Genomic DNA, 21,393 nt, shown 5'->3' on the forward strand with positions numbered 1-21,393 from the left:
ACACTACTGCCTGAAGTCAGAGGTAAAAAAAAAAATCCATTTTTGTAAATGAACAAGATATACTAATTGGCACCTGTTAACAACAAAATATTGAAAAAGAAATGCCCTTTATACATCATTTTTTGTTGTTGCTGTTGTTAGTGGAGGCACTGGGAATTGAACCCAGCACCTCGCATGTGCTAAGCATGCACTCTACCACCAAGCTATATACCCTCCATCCATACATCATTTTTAACAGGGAAAATATTTCATCCTGGAGGTGGGGAGTGAAAACGTCTCACTCTACAGAGGGATGGGATAAATTTACCATCGATGTGGTGTGTTAAGATATTGCCACAGAGATAGGCTGCATTTTTAAAGTATTGAAATAAATAGGATTACGTCTTGGCATTTGCCTAAGGGGTAGATGAAGTTAAATCAAGGACACCAGTTTCCTTACTTCTATGTTACAAAATTTAATGGGCCCAAATTATGCCTAAATACACCTGTTTTAATTTTAAGCCTCTATATCTACATTATAGTAAATGAAGAGATAAAAGAAATTTTCTATTTTGGGTCAAAGATCTGGCTGTCACACTTTAAGAACTACTGTAAGATAAGTAAGTGTACAGCCTTCCCTTCCATTCCTCAGCCCCGTCAAAAGAGGAAATTACCGTGTGTCTATGAAGAAGCCTTTCGCTTTGGCACACTCTCGGAGCTCAGAAAAAAACTCCTGGTGCGGAGGAGGGTGTCGGCGCAGCAGGGCCTGGTGAGGGAAGCTCTCCCAGATCTTCCTGGCTACCCAGTGGTTGGCCAGGATCATGCACTCGGCCACGGTCTCGTGGACTTCCAGGGGCTGCTTGGGGATGAGGTCATGGATGTTCTTCTTCTCATCTAGCTGGACTCGAACCTCCACCCCTTCGAGTTCCAGGGCTCCGCAGCGGTCCCGTTTGGCTCGGACGTGGCGGGCTATGTCGGTCAGCTTTCCGATCGCCCACACTAACTCGTCCAGCTTGGCTTGTCGGCTCTTCTCATCCAAGTCTCTGAATTCTGGAATATCATCAACAACATGGACGTTTCCGTCCAGTAGTTCCTGGGCGGCTTCGTAAAACAGTTTGTACGCTGATTGAATAATGGTTCTGCCATACCACACCTTCTTAATTTCATAGGAGGTTTTATCCAGTTCCCACATGACGCTTACAGCATACCTACAAAAAACAGTCACACTGATGTCATTATTTAAATCTTCCATTTTTGAAATAAGCAGAACTAGATTCTAAATGTAATGCCAGAAATGATATCGCTACAGGTTACTGGTCCAATGTTTCAACCCAAATAACGCTATTACTAAATCGAAAAAATATTTTAAAATTAAAACAAGGTTAGAGTAGGTTCTGCTGAGTTCTGAGCAAATCTGAAATGAGTTCACATGGAATTTACAAGCCCTACCCTACAGTTCTCCATTTTGGTTAGAACAGCATCACAATGGTAGACTCAAGTCTACTGGGCTCTCTAGTAAAGGGCAAAGCTTTTCAAACGCTCCAGGATGACACTGAACTAAGATATCAGTCTTGATGGCAGGTTAATCACTTATGATTTAAATATGAAATTAAATTAAATGTGTTAAATGAATAAGTTCATTTAGTAAAGAACCACTTAACCACCAAATCACTCTATTTAAAAATACACACAACTTTTGCAACTCATATGAAAAGCAAAGGGCTAATTTCCTAATACGTAAAGAGTTCTTATAAATCAATTACTAATAGATCAAGAACACAAGGAAAAAAGGGCAAGAAACAAGAAATAGCTCACAGATGAGGATACAAAAAAATGACTGTTAGAAATTGACACATTGTAAACTGACTATATACTTCAATAAAAAAAAGAAAATGACTTAAACACATTAAAAAATGTTAAACTTTAATCACAGCAGGAAAAATGCAATTAAAACCACTCTAAGATACCATTTTCATCTATCAAATTGGCAAAGATAAGAAAATACCACATATTGTGTGGGCAAGGCTGTAGGGAAAGCAGCCTTCTCATACACTGATGGTGGGAATTTAATTGGTGTCACCCCCGTGGAGGGCATTTTGATGATTACCTATCTAAATACAAATGCATATACCCTTTGACACAGAAATTCCACTTCGAGGACTTCATCTTCCAGACATATGGTACTTTTAAAAATGAGAAATGACTTTTATTCCAAGTAATTCAGTACAGTTTTGCTTATAATTGCAAAAGTTTGGAAACAATCCAAATTTCCGTAAATGTGATTAATATGAAATGATCTCCAAGATATATTAAGTTAAAAACAAAAAGCAAGGGCTGAACAGTATATATGATGTCACCATTTGTGTAACAAAGAGAGATCACATGTCTATATGCTTGTGTGTGTATGTGTGTATTTGTGAAATAAAAGAAAATATATATTGGTCTCTGTCCCAGGCTCCTGACGCCCTTGTAATTTCCTGGGTGATAAGAACACTAGGAGCATCTTTTGTTCTAATACTTGGTCTCTGACCTCTATTCCTGAAACGCTTGTAATTTCCTGGGAGGCAGGAGTGTCTTGTTTTAACAAGAAGACTGCAGGTGGGCTCCTGGAGGCTGCTGGATGAGGCTGGTCACTGGAAAGACCAGGGCATGATTAGCAGCTTTCAGCCCTGCCGCTCATTCTCCTGACAAAGGAGGAGGGCTGGAGATGGAGTTACTTATCAATAATGCCTATGTGATGAAGCCTTCATAAAACCCCCAAAACGCGAGGTTCGGAGAGCCTCTGGGTCGGTGAACCCGTGGAGGTGCTGGGCAGAGCGGCACAGCTGGGCCTGGAGAGGACATGGGAGCTCTGTGCTCCGTGCCACATACCTTGCCCTGTGCATCTCTTCCATCTGGATGTTCATCTCCATCCTTCATCATAGACTTTAGATGTAACTATTTCCCCAAGCCCTGTAACTGAACTTGATGCTATCTCTGGGTAGATAGTGTCAGAATTGAACTAAATTGTAGGACACCCAGCTGGTTTTGCAGAGAATTGCCTGGTGTGGAGAGAAACCGCCATACATTTGGGGACCAGAAGTGCCAGATGACGTGTTCTCTGTAAAGACAAGGGAGACTAACAGGAAAGAAAGACATAGCAGGGAAGAACGGGGTTTTCTCCCAAGTAGGAAGGTGGAAAACTGAGGGGTTTTTTTTTACGGTATTTTATCTAGAAAAATGCATGAGAAAGTGGTAACTGAGGGAAAGTGGCAGGAGGGAGCCTTTCGCTACACATCTTTTGGAACCTATGAATTTTGGGCTGTACAGTTTTATGACCTAGTCAAAGACAGATATAAACTTTAACCACAACAAATAGAAAAGAACTCCCTAAGCTCAAGTTCATGATCTTCATGCAAAACAGCCTCCATCAGGGAGCACATACGTACAAAATGTTATGCATTTGTTCCTAGACTTTAACTGACTTTCAAAGGCCCACAGCAAGGACCTCCTGTATAGCACAGAAAGAAGAGGAGAAAGAGGCCAGAAGCAAGAGCCACCAGGCACCACAGAAGGGCCAAGATCGGACAATAAAAATAATGAACAAACTCACCTATCGACGCCTCCCAGGAGGGAGCACACGTCGGCGCTGAGGATGGAGGGCAGCATGTCGTAGCGACGGTCCGCTAGGTAGTAAGTGGTGGCCCTGTGAATGACACACATGCGGGTAATGACCTTCAGCAGCGGGAGGCAGAATCGCTGACGGCACGGGCCGCAGCCGGCGATCGGCCGAAGTGTCAGCGCAAACTCCCCGAGGCTGTTGCTTTTTCATAGAGAGCAGCGGACTGGGTAATAAAGCTATTCCCACGTTCCCACTTTTCTAAGTGATACCGCTTCGGGCTGAATATTCTTCCATTCATATGAAAGAAAAAGAACTGGCATGTACCTTAGCTGCATAAGAAAAATTAGAGTGTAATGACCCAATATTTATATAAAATAGCATATTACCGCATGAAAAAGTGAACCCATTTCAATTTAGAAGGAAACAATGTGGGAAAAGGTTTCTGTTAAAGAGAAAGATAAATTGATCAAGGTACTATTTTTCTAAAGGAAAAGGGGAAGTGGACCTCACTTTTTTCTTTTTTTTTTTTTTTTCTGGAAGGGATCTTCAGAATTGCCCCCAATTGTGAAATCTTTGTTTTGAAAATCTGAAACCAGGACAGTTACGGAAGATGTCACAGTGACATATACCTAATCGTGGTGCTGATTTCCAGCAGCATTACCTCGTTCTAGCTTCAATATCAATGTAAGAATGTGGGGCCACAAAGTGCGTCACGTCTGCAATGTGGACCCCGAGCTCCAGGCTGCCGTTATCCAAGGCTCTGACCGAGAGGGCATCGTCCACATCTTCACATCCTCTGGGGTCAATGCTGAACACAAGATGGGTTCTCCTCAGGTCTTTACGCTCTCGCTCCTCTTCAGAACTCACCTTCCAGGGATTTTCGGGTGTGTTTACTGGCATCTCACACATCTGTACAATGAGAGGCCCCCAGTTCAGCAGTTCACACACCATGACTTTCCTATAAAAATCCACTCTCTCACATTGTCAACATGGTCTCATGGAAACCCCATTCATTACTCGTTACCGTCTGCAATTAAGCTATGTTTGCTTCTTTTGAGCAGTTTTTATTTATTTGATGCCTAATCCGTGTGAGGAGCTGTGCTGGGCTCTGGAAGGCCATGAGTCGATAAGAAAGACACAGCCCCATACCCTTAAAGGCCTCACAGTCTTTAGGAAACATTCCAGAGTGTTTACTGCCTCTTTAGTTGCGGGGGCTAGAGCACGAATAAATGGGTGGCTTATAAAGACTATAAATACTGTGGGGTCTGGGATGGGTACAGCTCAGTGGTAGAGCGTGATCTTAGCATGCACAAGGTCCTGGGTTCAATCCCCAGTACCCCCATTTTTAATAAAAAAGAAAAAAAAAGTACTCTATCTACCCCATTTTCAAATGAGCCATGTATTTAAATGTACTTGAGCCTTTAGTCCAAGTCAAGCTCTGTTAAAAATCAGCATGTCCCAAATATTAAAAGCTTATTCCTTAAAGATAATTTAAGCACGACCAATCTAAGCCATTTTCTCTCCATTATTACCTGTGTAAGCCATTCATTTCACAGTGAAGGAGGCTAAAAGGGACGAATTCTAGTCCTGTAATGCCTAACCCTTGCTGTGTTTTACTCTTAACGTTTTCACTAAGCTGTCAAAACAAATCAACAAGTAATTTCCAGATACTAATGTTAAACATAAAAATTTAATAACGTACAATATTCTAAAATATTTTACTCTTCTAGCTGCTGTTCTGGTCAAAGACTAACATGAGAATGAGAACACCCACACGCTCTTGATGGCAATGCAAACTGGTCCAGTTTTTCTGGAGGACAATCTGCCAATACATAGCAAAAGCTACTTAACTTTTTTATGCCCTTTGACTTGGTAATCTCACTTCAGGGATTACATTATAAGGAAAACGATCAAAAGGGGGAAAAAAGCAACATTTATAAAAATGTTTGAAGTAGGGCTTTTTATAATACTGAAAAATTAAACAGCCCAAATGGCCATCAACTGAGGAACGCTCTAGCAAACCAGAGTCCATCAATATAGAGTAATTTGCCATCACTATTCAAAATAAGTAGGCTATGTCAATATATAGAAATAATTTTAAGTGAAAGAAGCAGAAAATAGCATGTGTGCACTATGAATATAGCAATGCAAGAATAATAACCAAGATTTACAAGGCTTTTAAAAGATCATAAAGTGATGGAAATAGCTGATGTTTTACGTTCACGGAATTTTTGTTTTCTGCAAAGGTTACAAAAACTGTTTCATAATGAGCATGACTGTTTGGCCCATGGGGCAGAGATGTATGGAACTCAAGAAGCTGCTCCATGCAGCTTTCTGCAGGCCTCTGGTTGAATGATTATGACAGGGAGTGGAGCCCAGTTGGGTCTGTAACTCGGCACCGTGTGCTTGCAGGGGACGGATGTACACCGCCGCTAACATACAGACATACCATTTTTTTTAAGCACAGTTGGAAAATGTAAAAATTTGAGAGCTGTGAGGCTGTAAGAAGCTAACTCTGCACTTGAAGCTTGCTTCCATCTGGCTCAAACACAGAGTAAAGAGGAGTGAGATTTTTCCACTATCTGTGGTTTTATTATTACTATTTTTAATGGCGGTACTGGGGATTGAACCCAAGACCTCAAACATGCTAAGCACGTGCTCTACCACTGAGCTAACTATACTCCCACCCTCCTATAATTTGTGGTTTTAGACAGTGGGTTTTACAGAGCACACAGATTTTTCTTTCTTAATGAAGAATAATAAATAACAACAAAAGCCAAAAAAAAAAAAAAAAAAAAGTAGAAAACGTCTTTCATCAGACAGAAGGACTTGGGGAAGTCTGACCTGAGCTTCTGAGAAAGGGGCAACTGAAATACTGTTTTCCACCAGGATGGTTGCAATTTCCCCTTCCAGATCTCCGATTCTTCCTAAAACACGCACGAAATGTCCATTGGGATACATGGATGTCGACTCCCAGGAATCGATGCGCACGACCACCCTGAAGTCCTGCACAAAGAGGGGGGACGCGAGCCCAGAGCCGGGAGTTAAGTGGGTCAATTAGCAGCACCAAACAAACAAGAGAGAAACAGCATTAAGCTCTAAAGACAGCGGCTGATCTGTAAATAGCATTTTTTCTTTCTTTCTTTCTTTTTGGGGGGGGGGGTTCTTCCTGTTTTATTAAATTGCCTGATGGTAGGCAAATGCTTAAGCCCAATGCTTTGAAGTGAGGTATTACCTCTACGTCAAATAAGTGGCCTGGAAATCATAGTTTGTGAAAGAAAGCCAATTGTAACACATTCGAGTTACCATTTGCAACACAAGGGAAAAACCCAATTACTGCCCAGCCCAAATTAAGTTTAAAAACAAAAATATCAATCTGGGGTGTGTGGGAGTTACTTTCGAATTTCTTTGAAGTTACTCTCTGATTTCTTAAGACATCTTTTGGTGGGGAAGAAGGTATCGGTGTGAACTGAACCCCACTGCCTCCGAACTCCAGCAAACTATGGATGTGGAAAGCAAGTGTTGCAAGTGGCCTCTGAGAGCCCGCAAGAGGCTTTGAGATGTGAAAGGCACAGGACGACCAGGTTACTGGCTGGAGACATCCTACGTCAGTGCCTCATTTACACACTGCGAAACATCGGGCAAATCCAATCAGGCAATGCCTACACCCTCCACCACGGTAAAGGTTAATTTCCAACTTTCTTGTTTATGCCTTCTCTTCAGGGCTCTATTTCTGCACGGATAATCGATTCTGCGAAGCATCACTATATCATCCGTACAGGGCAGGGTGATCGCATTTCTATATCGCTTGCTGGAAAAAAGCTTGTTAGTGTTGGCAAAGTATATCTGTTGAAAGTTTCTGTGTCGGACAGCTGGATAATGGATGTCCTCTCTAGCTGTCCTACACAGCTCTTTCTAGGACGGTTTCTCTCTGGCCTTCATTTATTAACTAAGGACTACTTAATAGATGGTTCTATATATTTAGAATTTAGGATCTCAGGGGTGCCAGATGCCATCAATAATTCATCCCCTCGGATGCAAAGCAGTTAACGTTTCCTGGTACTGCTGCTCAAAAGCTGGCAAAGACGAGAGGAAAACCGCGGAGGGGTGTCATCAGCTACCTGGAGGGCTTCTGCTTGCTGAGTGCTGATTCGGATTTTGGGAATTCTGTAATCCCAAGGAGTAACGAGGATTTTCTGAGCATTTTTGCCCTGAGATTGGACTTCTTCTTTGGATGGAAATGTCACCACGTAATCCCGCCAGTTCTTCTGAAGGATGCCCACCACTCTGCCTTTGGGGAAATGAAACACAATAAGGCTTGAAGTGGGGAAATGTCACCAGTTCAGCAGAGAGGAGGGAAACAGGAAATGCAACATCCCATTTTTTCCCACACAAGTCAAGAGGTGCTGAAATGTTTGCCTTCCTAGCATTTTATTAAGATGGATCATTTCTTTTAAGACAGATGATTTTTTTTTTAATTATCATTGTCAGTATGCCCTTTCTTCAGTGGGGCCTGGTGTGACACTGAGAATCCATTAGTTCCACTTTCTCCTTTGCCCTTACCTTATTAATCTCAGGTTTAGGTATGTCAGGAAAAGTCTATGATTTTCACTTTTTTAAACCCACGCCTTCTTCTGTGCATTTGCACTGTCTTTCTTGCATTTTCCCGCTAGCCAAAATCATTTGTTCCAACATTATACACAGAAAAGTGTACAAATCCTAAATCTGATACCTAACCCTCTAAATCAACAAGAAATGTAATAGTTCAAAGTGCTATCTTTTCACAAAAATTTATTGAGGCCTTGTCGTGATGGGGCCTTGTTCTAGGTTCTAGCAGGGACGACAGGTGTGTGAAAACAAGGTCCCTGATTTCCTGGAGTTTATATTCTAGTCTGGGTGTCTGTGGGGGTGGGAACAAACCCACATGAGGTAGTGATGACTGCTGAGAAAGACACAGAGTAGGGTAAGGTGACTAGGAGTGAGAAAGGGTCAGAGTGGCAGCTATTCTAAATAAAGTGACTTCCGAGCAGAGACCTGAAGTGAAGAAAGGAGGATGTTTGGGGAACCTCGTTTCTGGTGGTAGAAAGGACCAGTTGGTCCCTGTGGCAGAAGCAGAGACATGGCAGGACCTAAAGATTGTTACAGGACCACTGTGGCTCCTGTGTGGGGAGAAGGCCACCTGGGAGCAGGGCAGGAGCAGGGAGACCCTCACCAAGAGGCTCCTGTGCACTGACTCAGGAGAGAAGTGGTGGAGAGCAGGAGTGGCTGCATCCAGGCCACACATCAAAGCTAGAGAGGACAGGACTTGCTGCTGCGTGAAAGAAGTCAAGGATCACTGCAAGGTCTTTGGGTTGACCCGCTGACTGTAGGGATGACCTTGCCCTTTGTTGAGATGGGGAACACTGGGGGAGAAGCAGGTAGAGGGTAGGAAGCAGGAGCCTGCTATTAGGCACGTTCAGTCAGAAGTGCCCTCTAGACATCCAGGGGAAGAGGCCAAAGAGGCAACTGAGAAGACAAAGCTGGAGGCTGGGGAAGGGATCGGGGCTGGAGAGATAAAGCCAGAGGACTGAACAGGGGCTCCCAGGGAGAGGGGGCAGAGAACAAGAGACCCAGAGGAGATGAGCGCATCCAAGAAGGGGAGAACCAGCAAAGGATCTGAGAAGAAGCACCCAGCAGAGGAGAGGAACCCAGAAGCCGAAGATGAGGAGTGATCTGTCAGCCAAACGCTGCCGACAGGTTACAGGTGCTGAGGGCTGGAGGCAGTGAGGTCACTGGTGACCTTGCCAAGAGATGAGAGGCCGAGGGTTCTTTTGAGGGGGGTGGGGTGGAGGAGGGGGAGCCTGACCGTAGCGGCTTTGGGAGAGGATGGGTAGAAGGAGGCAGAAAGAGCTCAGAGTTAACAGTGTCACTGAGCCTCGCTGTAAACTGAAGCACAGAAGAGGGTGGTAGCTGGAGGGAAATGTGGGCACCGAGAGGGTTTTGCTTTTGCTTTTGCTTTCAGATGAGAGATATTACAGCGTGTCTGGGTGCTGATGAGAATAAAATAAGCCTGCAGAGAGGGGAAACTGAGAGTGTAGGAAAAGAGGCGACCTGGTTTATTAACAACGGCAGTATTTCTGGGTTGTTCAGAAGGAAGGTAAGCATTCATTGTGGATGACGCGAATGACTGGCTGGCTGGCTCACCTGTGGGCATGGGCTCGCTCGGGGCCTCGCCCGAGGCCTTGTCATCACTGTCACTCTCACCCAGGGCAGTGGTCCTTCCTTTCCATTCATTTTTAGGGAGCAGTTCGACAACTACCACGTCTCCGTGAATCGAGCGGTTTCGAGCCTTCATCCCATGGATTAGGATGTCACTGATCAAATCTGTATTTGGGGCAGCACAGAGAAACCCCAAAAGACGGGGGTGTGGGTCATATCAGTGAGGCACTGCAAACATGCTATTTCTGAGATCAAATCAGCATTCCTACAAGTAAAAGCCTCCTCCTTTCAAAGGTGAAGTCTAACTTCTCTGTTCCGCTGGTGAGGAAGGGAAGAAACACTGCCTCCACATTATGTGGTATAATGTGCTTTCCTAAGGTCACCCTTGGTCATCTTTTAGGCAGGTAACAGTTTCCTGCCTGAGACAATGTCGGCCTCTGCTGGGATGCTGTCCCACACCTTCATGGGGCAGGAGTGGTCAGCAGGCTGCTGAACTGCAGAGACTGCAGGCCAGTCGGGGCTGACACTGAGGACCAAAGGCCCAGAGAAAGCCTTCAGCCTCACCAGGCTCCCTTGACTGTCAGGGTCCCTTTTAAAATGGTTCCAATAAGGCAATATTGCTCACTAAGGCAGCAGAGGCCAGTGTCTTAAAATCCCGGCCAGCCTGCCCGGGCGGCGGGTTCAACCCCACCGTTTACCAGCTGTGTGATCCCGGAAAAGTTACTCTGCTTCTCTTAGTTTCCTCACGTGAGAAAGGTGGTAAACTAGAATAACACCCACATTAAGTGCTTACAACAGTACTTGATGTCCAGTAAGCACTCAATGAAATATTCGTTATTATCATTTTTTAGAGTTTATTACCATAAAATCAGAAATTACAGACAAAAAGCTAGGAGGCCAAAACCAACCCACGATCCCACACACCCAGTGTGTGCAGGGATGTCGGACGCGCTGTGTTACATTGTGACAATTTCTGCTTCGCTTTCTTCCCTGTGGAATAGCAGAATAAAAAAGCAGTGTGGAAATTTATGTAAGATTTATACTGAACCTGAATCTTTACTGCTGGCTCCTTGAAGTCGAACAAAAGCTTCTGTTTGTGCTCTGTGTTTGTTGACATTCAGAATTCCCTAAAATCATAATAAAAATCAATGTGAGAAATTTCTTTTCTGCCTCCTTCTTTTTTTTTAATTGAAGTATAGCTGATTTACGATTTTCTGCCCGCTTTAACCTCCAAAAGGCACAGTTTAAAAACTTTATGAAAACATGCCCATAATATTCTTATAAGGCTGTGATCCTTTTCTTTAGGAATAACAACAACAACAACAACAACAACAACAATAATAATAATTCATCACCAAGGTTTTTTTCTCCAGAGAACAGACCATCATTCTGAACAACTCTCAGCTATACCAAATGTTGAAAGGAGCAGGATTTATCTTACCTAAGTGATAAGTGGTCTTTAAGAAACCTTCTTCCTCAAAACATCCTCCCAGGAATGCTGTCAACTTCATTACCAATTGGAAGCATTCACCTCTCCACAGATACACTCATTTAAAACACCCACACTTTAGGGATGGACGGGAGTGTGATACACTCAACCTTCAGCCTGGGTAAAACTCGTCTAAGTTGCTTGTTAAAAAATGTAAAATCCACAGGTCGAACAGTCCTGTATCTGGACTGTGGTGGTGAATACACAAAGCTACACGCGTGATAAAACGGCACATGCACACACAGACACACACACAGAAGTGCGTGTAAAATGGCTGAAATCTGAATAATAATTTTATCCTGATTCCCTCTCAAGATCCTGACAGCATCTGTGTCCTGGGTCCTTGGAGATCACACAAAGGGGCCCTCGAAAGGGGCAGGGAAATGGCAAAGGAGTGAAGAAGGCCAATTCCACCAGTTTTGCAATTCTGCCAAACCTCCAGAATTTGACTGGAAAATATATTCTCTTTCCCAGTAACAGGAGGCATTGAAGGGCGACTTGCGTGACGCTCACTGTGTAACCCAGTTAAGAACATTAGAGATTAGCTCCAAACCAGAGGGCAGTGTCTACAGAAGACTCCCGCATCACATTAAACACCCCTGGCCTTGACTTACTCGGACCCATCTTGCTGACAGCCTTTGAAATCAGAGGCCTGTGACCAGAGGCGAGTAAGGAAGAGATGGAGTCACACAGGCTGGCCCGGGCCCGACTCCCCGTTAGCACCCTCACCTGGATATAGCGCCCGGATTTAATGCCGGCTTCTAGCACTTCCAGGGGAAGATGCTCTGCATACTCCTTCCCGTGGCTCTCCTGACTCTCATTCTCTCTTTCTCGTCGAGACTGAAGGATAGACTCACACAAGTTCGTGGGCGGCCTTTAAATCAGGGCCAGAAATTGTCCAGATAATCCTGCATTTAATAAAGGCACAGGAGAAACATGGTCAGAAGATAACGATTCTTCGTTATAGCAGTATTACAGAAAGCCCTGAACAGAAACAGGCACTGCGGTTTTGGAGCGCGTTAAATGAGCACGGCCTTCCAAGCCTCATGCTGCGGGTCTGTTTCCTGCCGCCTCCTTAGTCCCTGCAGCCTGGCCACGTGGGGCCCCAGGGAGGCTGTTCCTACCAGGGAACGCGCCCACCTCCCTGATTACTCTGCACTTCCGAATCCCACCCCCTACACACATCCGTGCACGTGCACATGTCCAGTCTGTCCTGTCTCTACACAAATCTCACTGCTGCAGACAACGGCCTGCTGTGAATGGAGAAGAAAAGCTCCAATGTGTGTGCTGTCTTTTTTTTTCCCACTCTGAAACGCTTGAAATTTCTAAGAAACCTAAATAAGCAGACAAAAAAATGGCAAGACGTAAAGTGTATAAGGAACGTCTCCCCTCCCTCAACTCGCTGGCAACCTCATTTAGTAGAGAAGAGAAAGGAAACTCAGAGGACTGAGTCTTCTTTTGTGACCGTACAGAGGTGGTTACACCTTTCATGTGGGTGATACTCTATGCTGCTATCGATGTGATGACCTGGTATAAAACATAACTCTGAAACAAGTGGTCAGGGTCCCCTCGAAGGAGAACAGTAGTGAACATTATCTGAATATTATTGTACATACAATATGTATTGTTCATACATATTATCATATGAACAGTACTGAATATTATTGCACCCCTTGGGGTAACGTTCAGAGAGGCCCTGGACACAGCACCCAGGCAACCACCCACAAGAGGCCGGCGTGGTGAACTTGGCTGTGCTACATCCGTTCCTCCTGTCTAGAACACATGCCCTCAGGTGGTTGATTCTCACTAAATAAGATCAAATTTATGTTGTGGGGGAGGGTAGAGTGCATGCTAAGCATGCACAGGGTCCTGGGTTCAATCCCCAGTCCTGCCTCTAAAAAAATCAATCAATCAATCTAATTACTGTCCCTCAAAAAAACTAAAAAAAAAAAAAAAAAAGAATCAAGTTTATGTGTGATTTTTAACTCAACTTTAAGTCTAAGAAGGTAGATTCTAGCACATTCTCTCTTCTCAAATTAAAAGGAAAATAAATTATCCTTCTTGTCAGTTCCAGCCCTTCTCCCACTAATTTCAGGGTCTTGTTCAAACTGCTTTCTTCCTTTCCCTAGTCCTTCCAGAAGTTCTGTCTGTGCTAACATCCCTTCAACAATCCTGTGGCCACTTGTCACTTACTAACACCAAACTTTTGCCGCTACGAACCACAGGCTGGGGTTCCAGAAGAACGTATTGTCTTCGTTCTTCCCCAGTTAACTTCAGGTCTTCAGAAAATTCTGGGCTTCCCGCTCATCTGAAACTTCACAGTATCTCTTTTTTTCTGCCATCACACACCTCTATGAAGCCCTCAGTCACAGTTTGCTTAGGAAATGTTGTATAAAATAATACTGTACTATGCTACCAGACTACAAGGAAGAGTAATTTTCACAAAAGGTAGAAAAATGTAATTTAAGTCAACTGTCCTCTGCAAGAACAAGACATGATGTATTGCAACAGAAAAAATAAGGGACACTGCCATTAATATCCAGTGCCCCTGGAAAATGCTGGCATGCCAGAACACTTTTTTTTAATAGCATGGCCAAGAAAATTCGACTGGCAAATTTTTAGCAATACATGCACCCAGGAACCCTTATAGGATCTACAATTCAAAATCCAAGCAGGTTTTCTGTAAACTGACAGGGTAATGGAGGGCCTCATTTAAGTTTCTGAATCAAAAAATAGTATCAACCATTGGAACTTGATTGGCCAATTGGGCAGAGAGAAGAGACCAGTAATCTATTTTGGGGGGAGGGGGGTAATTATGTTTACTTACTTATTTCTTTTTTTAGAGGAGGTACTGGGGATTGAACCCAGGACCTTGTGTATGCTAAGCATGTGCTCTACCACTTGAGCTATACCCTCCCCTCGAGACCAGTAATCTATTGAGAGATTAACAAGCATCCTATTCTCCCAAAAGGTACCTAAGAAACAGAAGAACTGTGTTACTCGAACAGCCCAAGAAACCATCACTGATACCGCATCTCCTGTCTGTTACACGTACACCAAGCTGGCCCGACACCTTCACATAAGTAATATCACATCTCACCCCTTCCTTTCCACCTATGAACCCCTATCCAGAGTCACAAGTGAGGAAATATGAGGAAAAGTGGAAAAATAAGACTGGCCTTTAAAACTGCTTTGTGTGTCCTCAGGGAAACAATTTGGGAGGCAGTAGTGCGTGGTGATAAAGAGCTCTGGAATCAGACTGCCTGGGTTCTAATCCCCGTTCTATCACTTTCTGCCTGTGTGACCTTGGGCAAGTTCCTTAGCCTTTCTGTGCTTCAGTTTCCCCATCAATGAAATAGGGATTATAACACCTGGCTCATAGGGCTGTTGCAAGAATTAAAGGCAATAATACACTTAAAACAGTGCCTGGCAGAGATAAATGTTGGCTATTACTATTAGGTGGAAGCATATAAAACTGCCATTTTGAAGGTCAAAAACAACAGAATATTGGCAATTTTATAAGATTCAACCTTCATCATCATCATTACTAACACTGCTATTATTATAACTATAAACATAAATTTACTGACAACAGAAGCTTATTAGGCTGAAGTCTTGGATGCTGTGGGCCGTGCAGTCACAGGGAATTCACCTAAATTTGTTAAAGTCAAGATTAATTAGTTGGGGTAGCTCACAGCGAAAAAAAATGCAACAATGAATATACATATGTTCATGTATAACTGAAAAATTGTGCTCTACACTGGAAATTGACACAACATCGTAAACTGACTATAACTCAATAAAAAAATGTTAAAAAAAAAAGATTAATTAGTTGGGGAGTAATGAAGACATGGACCATCTTGAAGTCTTTCTTCATTCTTTATTTTTCCTTTTCCAAATTGCTAAAGGGATCTAGGGCACTACTAAGGAAATGCGTGCGCATACACACACACACACACACACACACACATACACACACAATTATATACAAAACAGCTGGAAATACCTTGAAGGAGACGACAAACACTCCTTCGGTGTCACTTCCATACTGCTGAATTGTCTCTTCATCTTCTGTCACCATAACGATGGGCATCCGATCCTGGCAGTGGTGATAGTACCAAACGGCTGCGCTGTATATGCTCCTAGGAAAGCAGAGGCCACGTGAGCCCTCCCAAGGCCGATCAACACAAGCTACCCTTCAGAAAAGCACACCTGGCTTCGCATCTGCTACCCTCTGGCTTATACAGACAGCCATTCATTCATTCATGTGACAAACACTCCCTGAGCACCCATTATAAACATGCCCTGGGGGATACAAAGATGAATCAGAAAGCTCCTGACATCTCTGCTTCTCTAAGACGTCCAACCACCACAGCAGCCTCTTTCATCCCTTGACATGGCCTGGAAACTGTGAGGCTGTGCCATCTTTTCACACCTTTTAATTAGAGGGCTGAGCCTCACAGCACCACACGGATGACAGGCTAAACTATGGGAGGTTTAAAAGATGAAGAAGCAGGTCTCTGGTGAAAGAAAAACAAACAAAAAAACCAGGCTGCAAGCAGCTAAAGATCATAACCCAATAAGGACTGATTGAGTACCATGTGAAATGTCTGCAAAGCTTCCTGAGAAGAATCTGAATTGGAAAATGGAGTCCGGGGGGTGGGTACAGCTCAAGTGGTAGAGCACGTGCTTAGCAGGCAGGAGGTCCTGGGTTTGATCCTCAGTACCTCCTCTAAAAATAAATAAATAAACCTACTTAGCTCCCTCCCTCCTCCCCCCCCCACCAAAAAAAAACCCCCAAAAAACAAAGAAAACTGATTCTAGGTCTGGAGAGGAGTATTCAAGAAAGGATCATGTTTCCAATGAAGTCTAAAAACTTGGAGGGTACATTTCTGCAGGCACCTGTTTCCCTTTCTGCAAATTAAGATGCTATGTAAGGTACCTTTAGTTCTAGAATTAAAAAAAAAAAAAAAAAAAAACAACTCACTGAGTGCCTACTTCGTGCAAGGCTGGGTAGTTAGTAAGTGTGAGTACTCACATGTGACCCAACCTAGAGTAAGGGTTTGCTTTTCCCTCTCTGGTATTAAGCTCTGTGGGAACCTGGGTTCTATTAAGGACTCAGTATATACCAGTGCTTACTTTTCTTTAGGGAATTCAAATATTTAATAGCTATACAGATAAAGAATTAAAAGGAAAAAGATGATGTAAATGTTTTGCATGAAGAAGTCATTTTAAAGCTTATGAAGATCCCCTTTGCCTGCTACAGAAGAGTGAGGCAGAGGCTGCTGGTGCCCAGCACCTGCACCCTAGCCCACCTGTGACTTCAGCGGCAGCTGGGTGGCAGTTCCCTCCCACCTCAAGGGCCCACTGACTGGAGTTAACACCCCTGGGGAACGGCCCTCAGCTAAAGGGGTAACTAACTAAACGACTTCACCTCGGCCCTTGGAGGCGACTTCTGAGGCACGGCCTACGTGGTTTCTTAGAGGGTCCCAGAGGACTGAGCCTCAGGTTTCCACAGCAGTTACATATCCTTCACTGCTTTCCCTCCCTCTCTGTCTCCTTCTCCCCACTTCCCCACTCCTGCTTCTGGGAATTGCTTCTCACATGAACATCACACCCCCAAATCCTTGCTTCAGGCTCTGCTTTTAGGTGATCTCAACTAAACACCACACTTCCTAGAAGAGCTTTACTAGAATTAATCTACCACTTCAGTTGAGATATTAAAGCAGTCTATGCCAGAAAAAGTGAGATGATCTTAGCTTCAAAGTAGGACCACTCCCTGCTGCTCGCTCGCTCGCGCTCTCTCTCTCCCTCTCTCTCTCTCACACACACACACACACACAGGAAAGCAATGACTTCAGCATCACTGAAACGATCCTCCTAGCCGTTAGGGTCTGGGGCAAACTCACTCTGGGCACCTATATCTCCCTAATTACAATTTCTGAATATATCAATTATGCATTCCAATGACACATCTAGAATACTGACCCATTAAGCATTTCAGTATTAATCATGGTTCTGGAGTAATTGTTGGTTTGTTCCAGCACACTATTTAGATCACCGTTCAAGTAACCGATGGTAAAGAAATTAAAGACGATTGCGTGAAACCCCAGCCACGCGATGCCATACCTGCTCTGCCACTTTTCCATGGACTCCCCTCTCTCCCGGGGGAGGTAGCAGGATTGCTGGAATTCATTAGCGAAGAGAACGCAATCATGACGCGCGTCCTTCAGGAGATTCCGCAGTTTGTTATACTGTCTGTGACACAGAGAAGAAAAATAAATCTCTCGGAGCAGGTACTCATCTCCTGCCAGCTCTTGCTAAGGTTCAGAACAGATGAAGCATTTAAGAGCAAAAGATCGATTATTTAAAACCTGAGAAACACTTATTTATATTGGCCTGCGTGTGTGCAGCACCTTTGGGCTGCTATCTCCATGTTGCCTGCTGGGATGTGTCTTGTGAGTTGGTCTGTGGATCAATGAAACTGCCCCACTCCCCTTTCTGAGCCTTCTGGTCACCTATTATGTAATTACCCCCCCCCCACGGCCCCTTCCCCCAAGGCTCACAGAGGATGTGGAGGTAGAGTGGAGCACTTTGTGTACCCCACTTTGTTCTACACATGGCCTTAGGCATTAGCACTTTTTATAAAAATTGAAGTACGGTCAGTTACAATGTGTCAATTTCTGGTATGCAGCACAATATCCTAGTCATGCATATACACATATAATAGTTTTCATATTCTTTTTCACTAAAAGTTATTCCAAGACATTGAATATAGTTCCCTGTGCTATCCCAGAGAAATTTGTTTTTTAATCTATTTTTATACATGGTGGCTAACATTTGCAAATCTCAAACTCTTATTACGTTTTTTACTTTTCGCTGGCAGCCCCAGAAAAGAACATGTAAGGTCAGGAAGTTTGGGAATTTTTCTGTGAATCTGATTGATGCAGCCACCTCGTTTACATGAATGAAGGCTAGCTTCATGTGTCAGAAACTAACAGAAAGTTTTAAGGTTTTTCCCCTCAGGAGATCTCTCCAATAACGCTAGCCAAAGCAAATCAAATTTGAAGTCTCCTGTGGGTCAGTTTCTAAGAAGGCACTTTTCAATTGTCCAGGTAGTATAAAATACATAAAATTCACAGTTATTTTCAAGAAAGTCAATTGTTTAGGATTGATATTAAACCAGATGTTAGATTAACGTATAAATTATCCAAAGTAGATGACTGGCATTTCATATAATAAAATTTGTGCTCTTCCCTTCCCACCTCCAGCCTGCCACCAGGGATTTAAAAATGAGCCTTTCCATTATAGCAAAGACAGAACTCTCTGGCCCTCTCTAAATAAATGCTTACTACCGACACCTGTGTCGTCTTAACAATTCATAGAAAACAAGAAACACTAATTTTGCTTTCTTACTAATTCTAATTTTGCGCCATCTTAAAAAGAATCATCAAGTAACAGCAACTTACAAAATGTCCTAATAAACAAAGGGATTCAGTTTCATTTCTGTGAGTGGCAGCTTTCCTTAACCGAATTCCACTTGTGCAAATAAACGCTGCCTCCCACTACCCACCCCAGAAGTGCCTAGAGGGTATGAAATTGGTAATTTTCTCACCTTCTCAATGATACATTTAAAATTACTTTTAAAAAACCTCTTAGAATATGCATAGAAGAGTCGACATCACTGGGTTAACAGGACTGTCCCTGCGGGGTCCTAAGGCAAAGACTTCCACTTTACGCTTTACACATTTCCCCCATGCGTGAACTTTTTTAAATGAACACTTTTTTGTTAAGCAATAAAAACGATTTTGGAAGAGGCTTCATAAACATCTGTGATTTATTATCTCAGAGAAAACACTGAAAAGATACTGGCTGATTTTTCCTGATCTTTTCCAGTTTTTGTTCCCTTTATCTGCAAGCCTAATGAAACACCAGGACTGAGTGCAGGTGTTGGTTTGCAAACTCCCTTTCTGACTAAACACCCTCTGGTGGGCAAACAGTGGTTCCCGGCCGCTGCCCTTCGTCTGCCGCAGTCCTGCTCACGGTGAACGCAACGCAATCACTCGTTCTTCAAAAAACTCAAAACTACAACCAACCTACCAGCCAGCAATCCACTTCTGGGTGAAAGACCCTGAGGAACCGAAAGCCAGGTCTCAGAGAGATATTTGAACACCTGTGTCCACAGCAACATTATTCACAGTAGCTAAAAGGCGGAAGCAGCCCAAGTGTCCATCTAGGGAGGACTGGATAAACATATACCATGGAATAGTGTTCAGCCTTACAAGGCGAGTTCTGACACACGCTACAACACGGATGAACCTTGATTGTATTATTTGTATTCTGAAGAGGAGGTAATTAGGTTTCTTCACTGAATTCCGCTTGGAGGAGGTACCGGGGATTGAACCCAGGGACCTCTTGGGTGCTGAGCATGCGCTCTACCACTTGAGCTACCCTTCCCCCTGGATGAACCTTGAAGACATTACGCTGAGTGAAATTAGCCAGTCACAAAAGGACACATATTGTATGATTCCACGTACACGAGTTTCCTTGAGTAGTCAAATACATGGAGATAGAAAGTAGAATGGTGGTTGCCAGGGGCCCTGGGGAGGGCGAAACCGGAAATCAGTATTTATTTAACGGGTTAGAATTTCAGTTTGGAAAGAAGAAAATTTCTGGAGATGCGCTGCACAATAGGGTAAATGTACTCAACGGCACCAAATTACACCCTTAGACATGGTTAAAATGGTAAATTGACGTTATATATGTTTTACCACAATTTCTTAAAAAGCTATGCTAACTGTCAAAACAAAATAAAACAGAAAAATAGAACCACCCGTTTGAGTGGGATCAGTGTTCTGAAAGGAACATGCAGGGTGTGACCGGATCAGGGGAGGGATGGAGAAGGCACCTGGGAGGGGGCAGCACAGGGACCGGAGGATGGGTGACAGTCCGATAGACATAGGGCCCAGGGGAAGAGAGAGAGGGGACAGGATGCTCAGGAAAGCAGACAGTATGGTTCCTCTTTGTATCCTCAGTACTTAACCCGCAGCAGGTACTCAATAAATGTTTTCCGAATGAATAAATGAACTCACAACCCGCTGTGACAACAGTGATCCAAATACAAGACAGTAAAGTCTTGGGACAAACTCCGGTATTTTCAGAACCCAGCTACTCTTTTGCTAGGCTTCACGTCCACCACTGCACTGCTCAGCACACCTGTACTTCAACCCGGGGATTCTCGCATCTGGTCCTCTCCAAACACTGATGCTCCAGGAACCAGACCCAGGGGATGTACCACCAAATGAGACTAATGACAATCCTTCCTAATGTTTAAATATATATATATCACTTAGCCTAAAGAATTTTCTCAATTCTAAGTCTCACTCCCATGTATTTTCCCTAGACTTTCAGTGTGTGCTTCCATTTGTAAGCTACCTATCAGGCAGATAAAACAAATGAACAAATGGCACAAGAATATTAATGGGGAAAGCAGGAAATAAACAGCGAATCACTCCGAGTTTGACAGTCGGGTTTTCTTGTAGGCATGTGGGCTTACGGTTATAATTTAATAGTGCATATATACAATACAGTCATATTTTTTGCTAGGCAGGGTTGGTGGTGTGTAGGATGGAATTAAGATATATGAGTATCCTGAACGGAGCCAGCAAAGAACATCATGGTGCCTTGAACAAGTCTGTCCTGAATGACAGGAGAACAGTTTCAGATAGTCAAGTTCAATTAAATTATCTTGAGTTTTAAAAATGTCATTCTTAACAGAAAAACCCTAGTGTCCCTGGACTGGCTTAAGTGTTTTCCCAATCTCCTTTATCTAAACATTTCAAACAATTGCTTAGGGAGACACCTAAGCTTACCTTCTCTAGATTGATTTTTTTTAAGCCATTTTTATTCAATGGTGACCTTAACTACAGAGGCAACATCCCCCTCTGGGGTTAGGAGTGGGCATCCCACAAACAGTGGGGAGGTGCACAAGGGAGTGAATTCTGTACTCAGGGTAGCATTTCTTCAGTTTTTGCAGAATCCAGAGGTCCTTGAGTCTTCTACAAGAATTCAAGCTTCTATTTCTATTTATATTAGGTGATATTCTTCAAAATTTTTTTAATCTTTT

At 43.4% G+C, this 21,393-nt stretch overlaps 1 protein-coding gene across 1 annotated transcript in view; it reads right to left on the bottom strand.

The window, feature by feature from the left end:
- Positions 1-21,393, bottom strand: part of DIS3L (DIS3 like exosome 3'-5' exoribonuclease) — a 31,046-nt gene that overhangs the window by 3,558 nt on the left and 6,095 nt on the right. Inside the window, 12 exon segments of the mRNA XM_032480909.1 lie at positions 654-1,187; positions 3,572-3,664; positions 4,242-4,489; positions 6,425-6,586; positions 7,702-7,871; positions 9,764-9,943; positions 10,827-10,905; positions 11,997-12,128; positions 12,130-12,153; positions 12,155-12,175; positions 15,274-15,409; positions 17,397-17,525. Coding sequence (XP_032336800.1) covers positions 654-1,187; positions 3,572-3,664; positions 4,242-4,489; positions 6,425-6,586; positions 7,702-7,871; positions 9,764-9,943; positions 10,827-10,905; positions 11,997-12,128; positions 12,130-12,153; positions 12,155-12,175; positions 15,274-15,409; positions 17,397-17,525 — 1,908 coding nt within the window.

Source organism: Camelus ferus, chromosome 6, assembly GCF_009834535.1.
Source record: "Camelus ferus isolate YT-003-E chromosome 6, BCGSAC_Cfer_1.0, whole genome shotgun sequence".
Taxonomy (NCBI): domain Eukaryota; kingdom Metazoa; phylum Chordata; class Mammalia; order Artiodactyla; family Camelidae; genus Camelus; species Camelus ferus.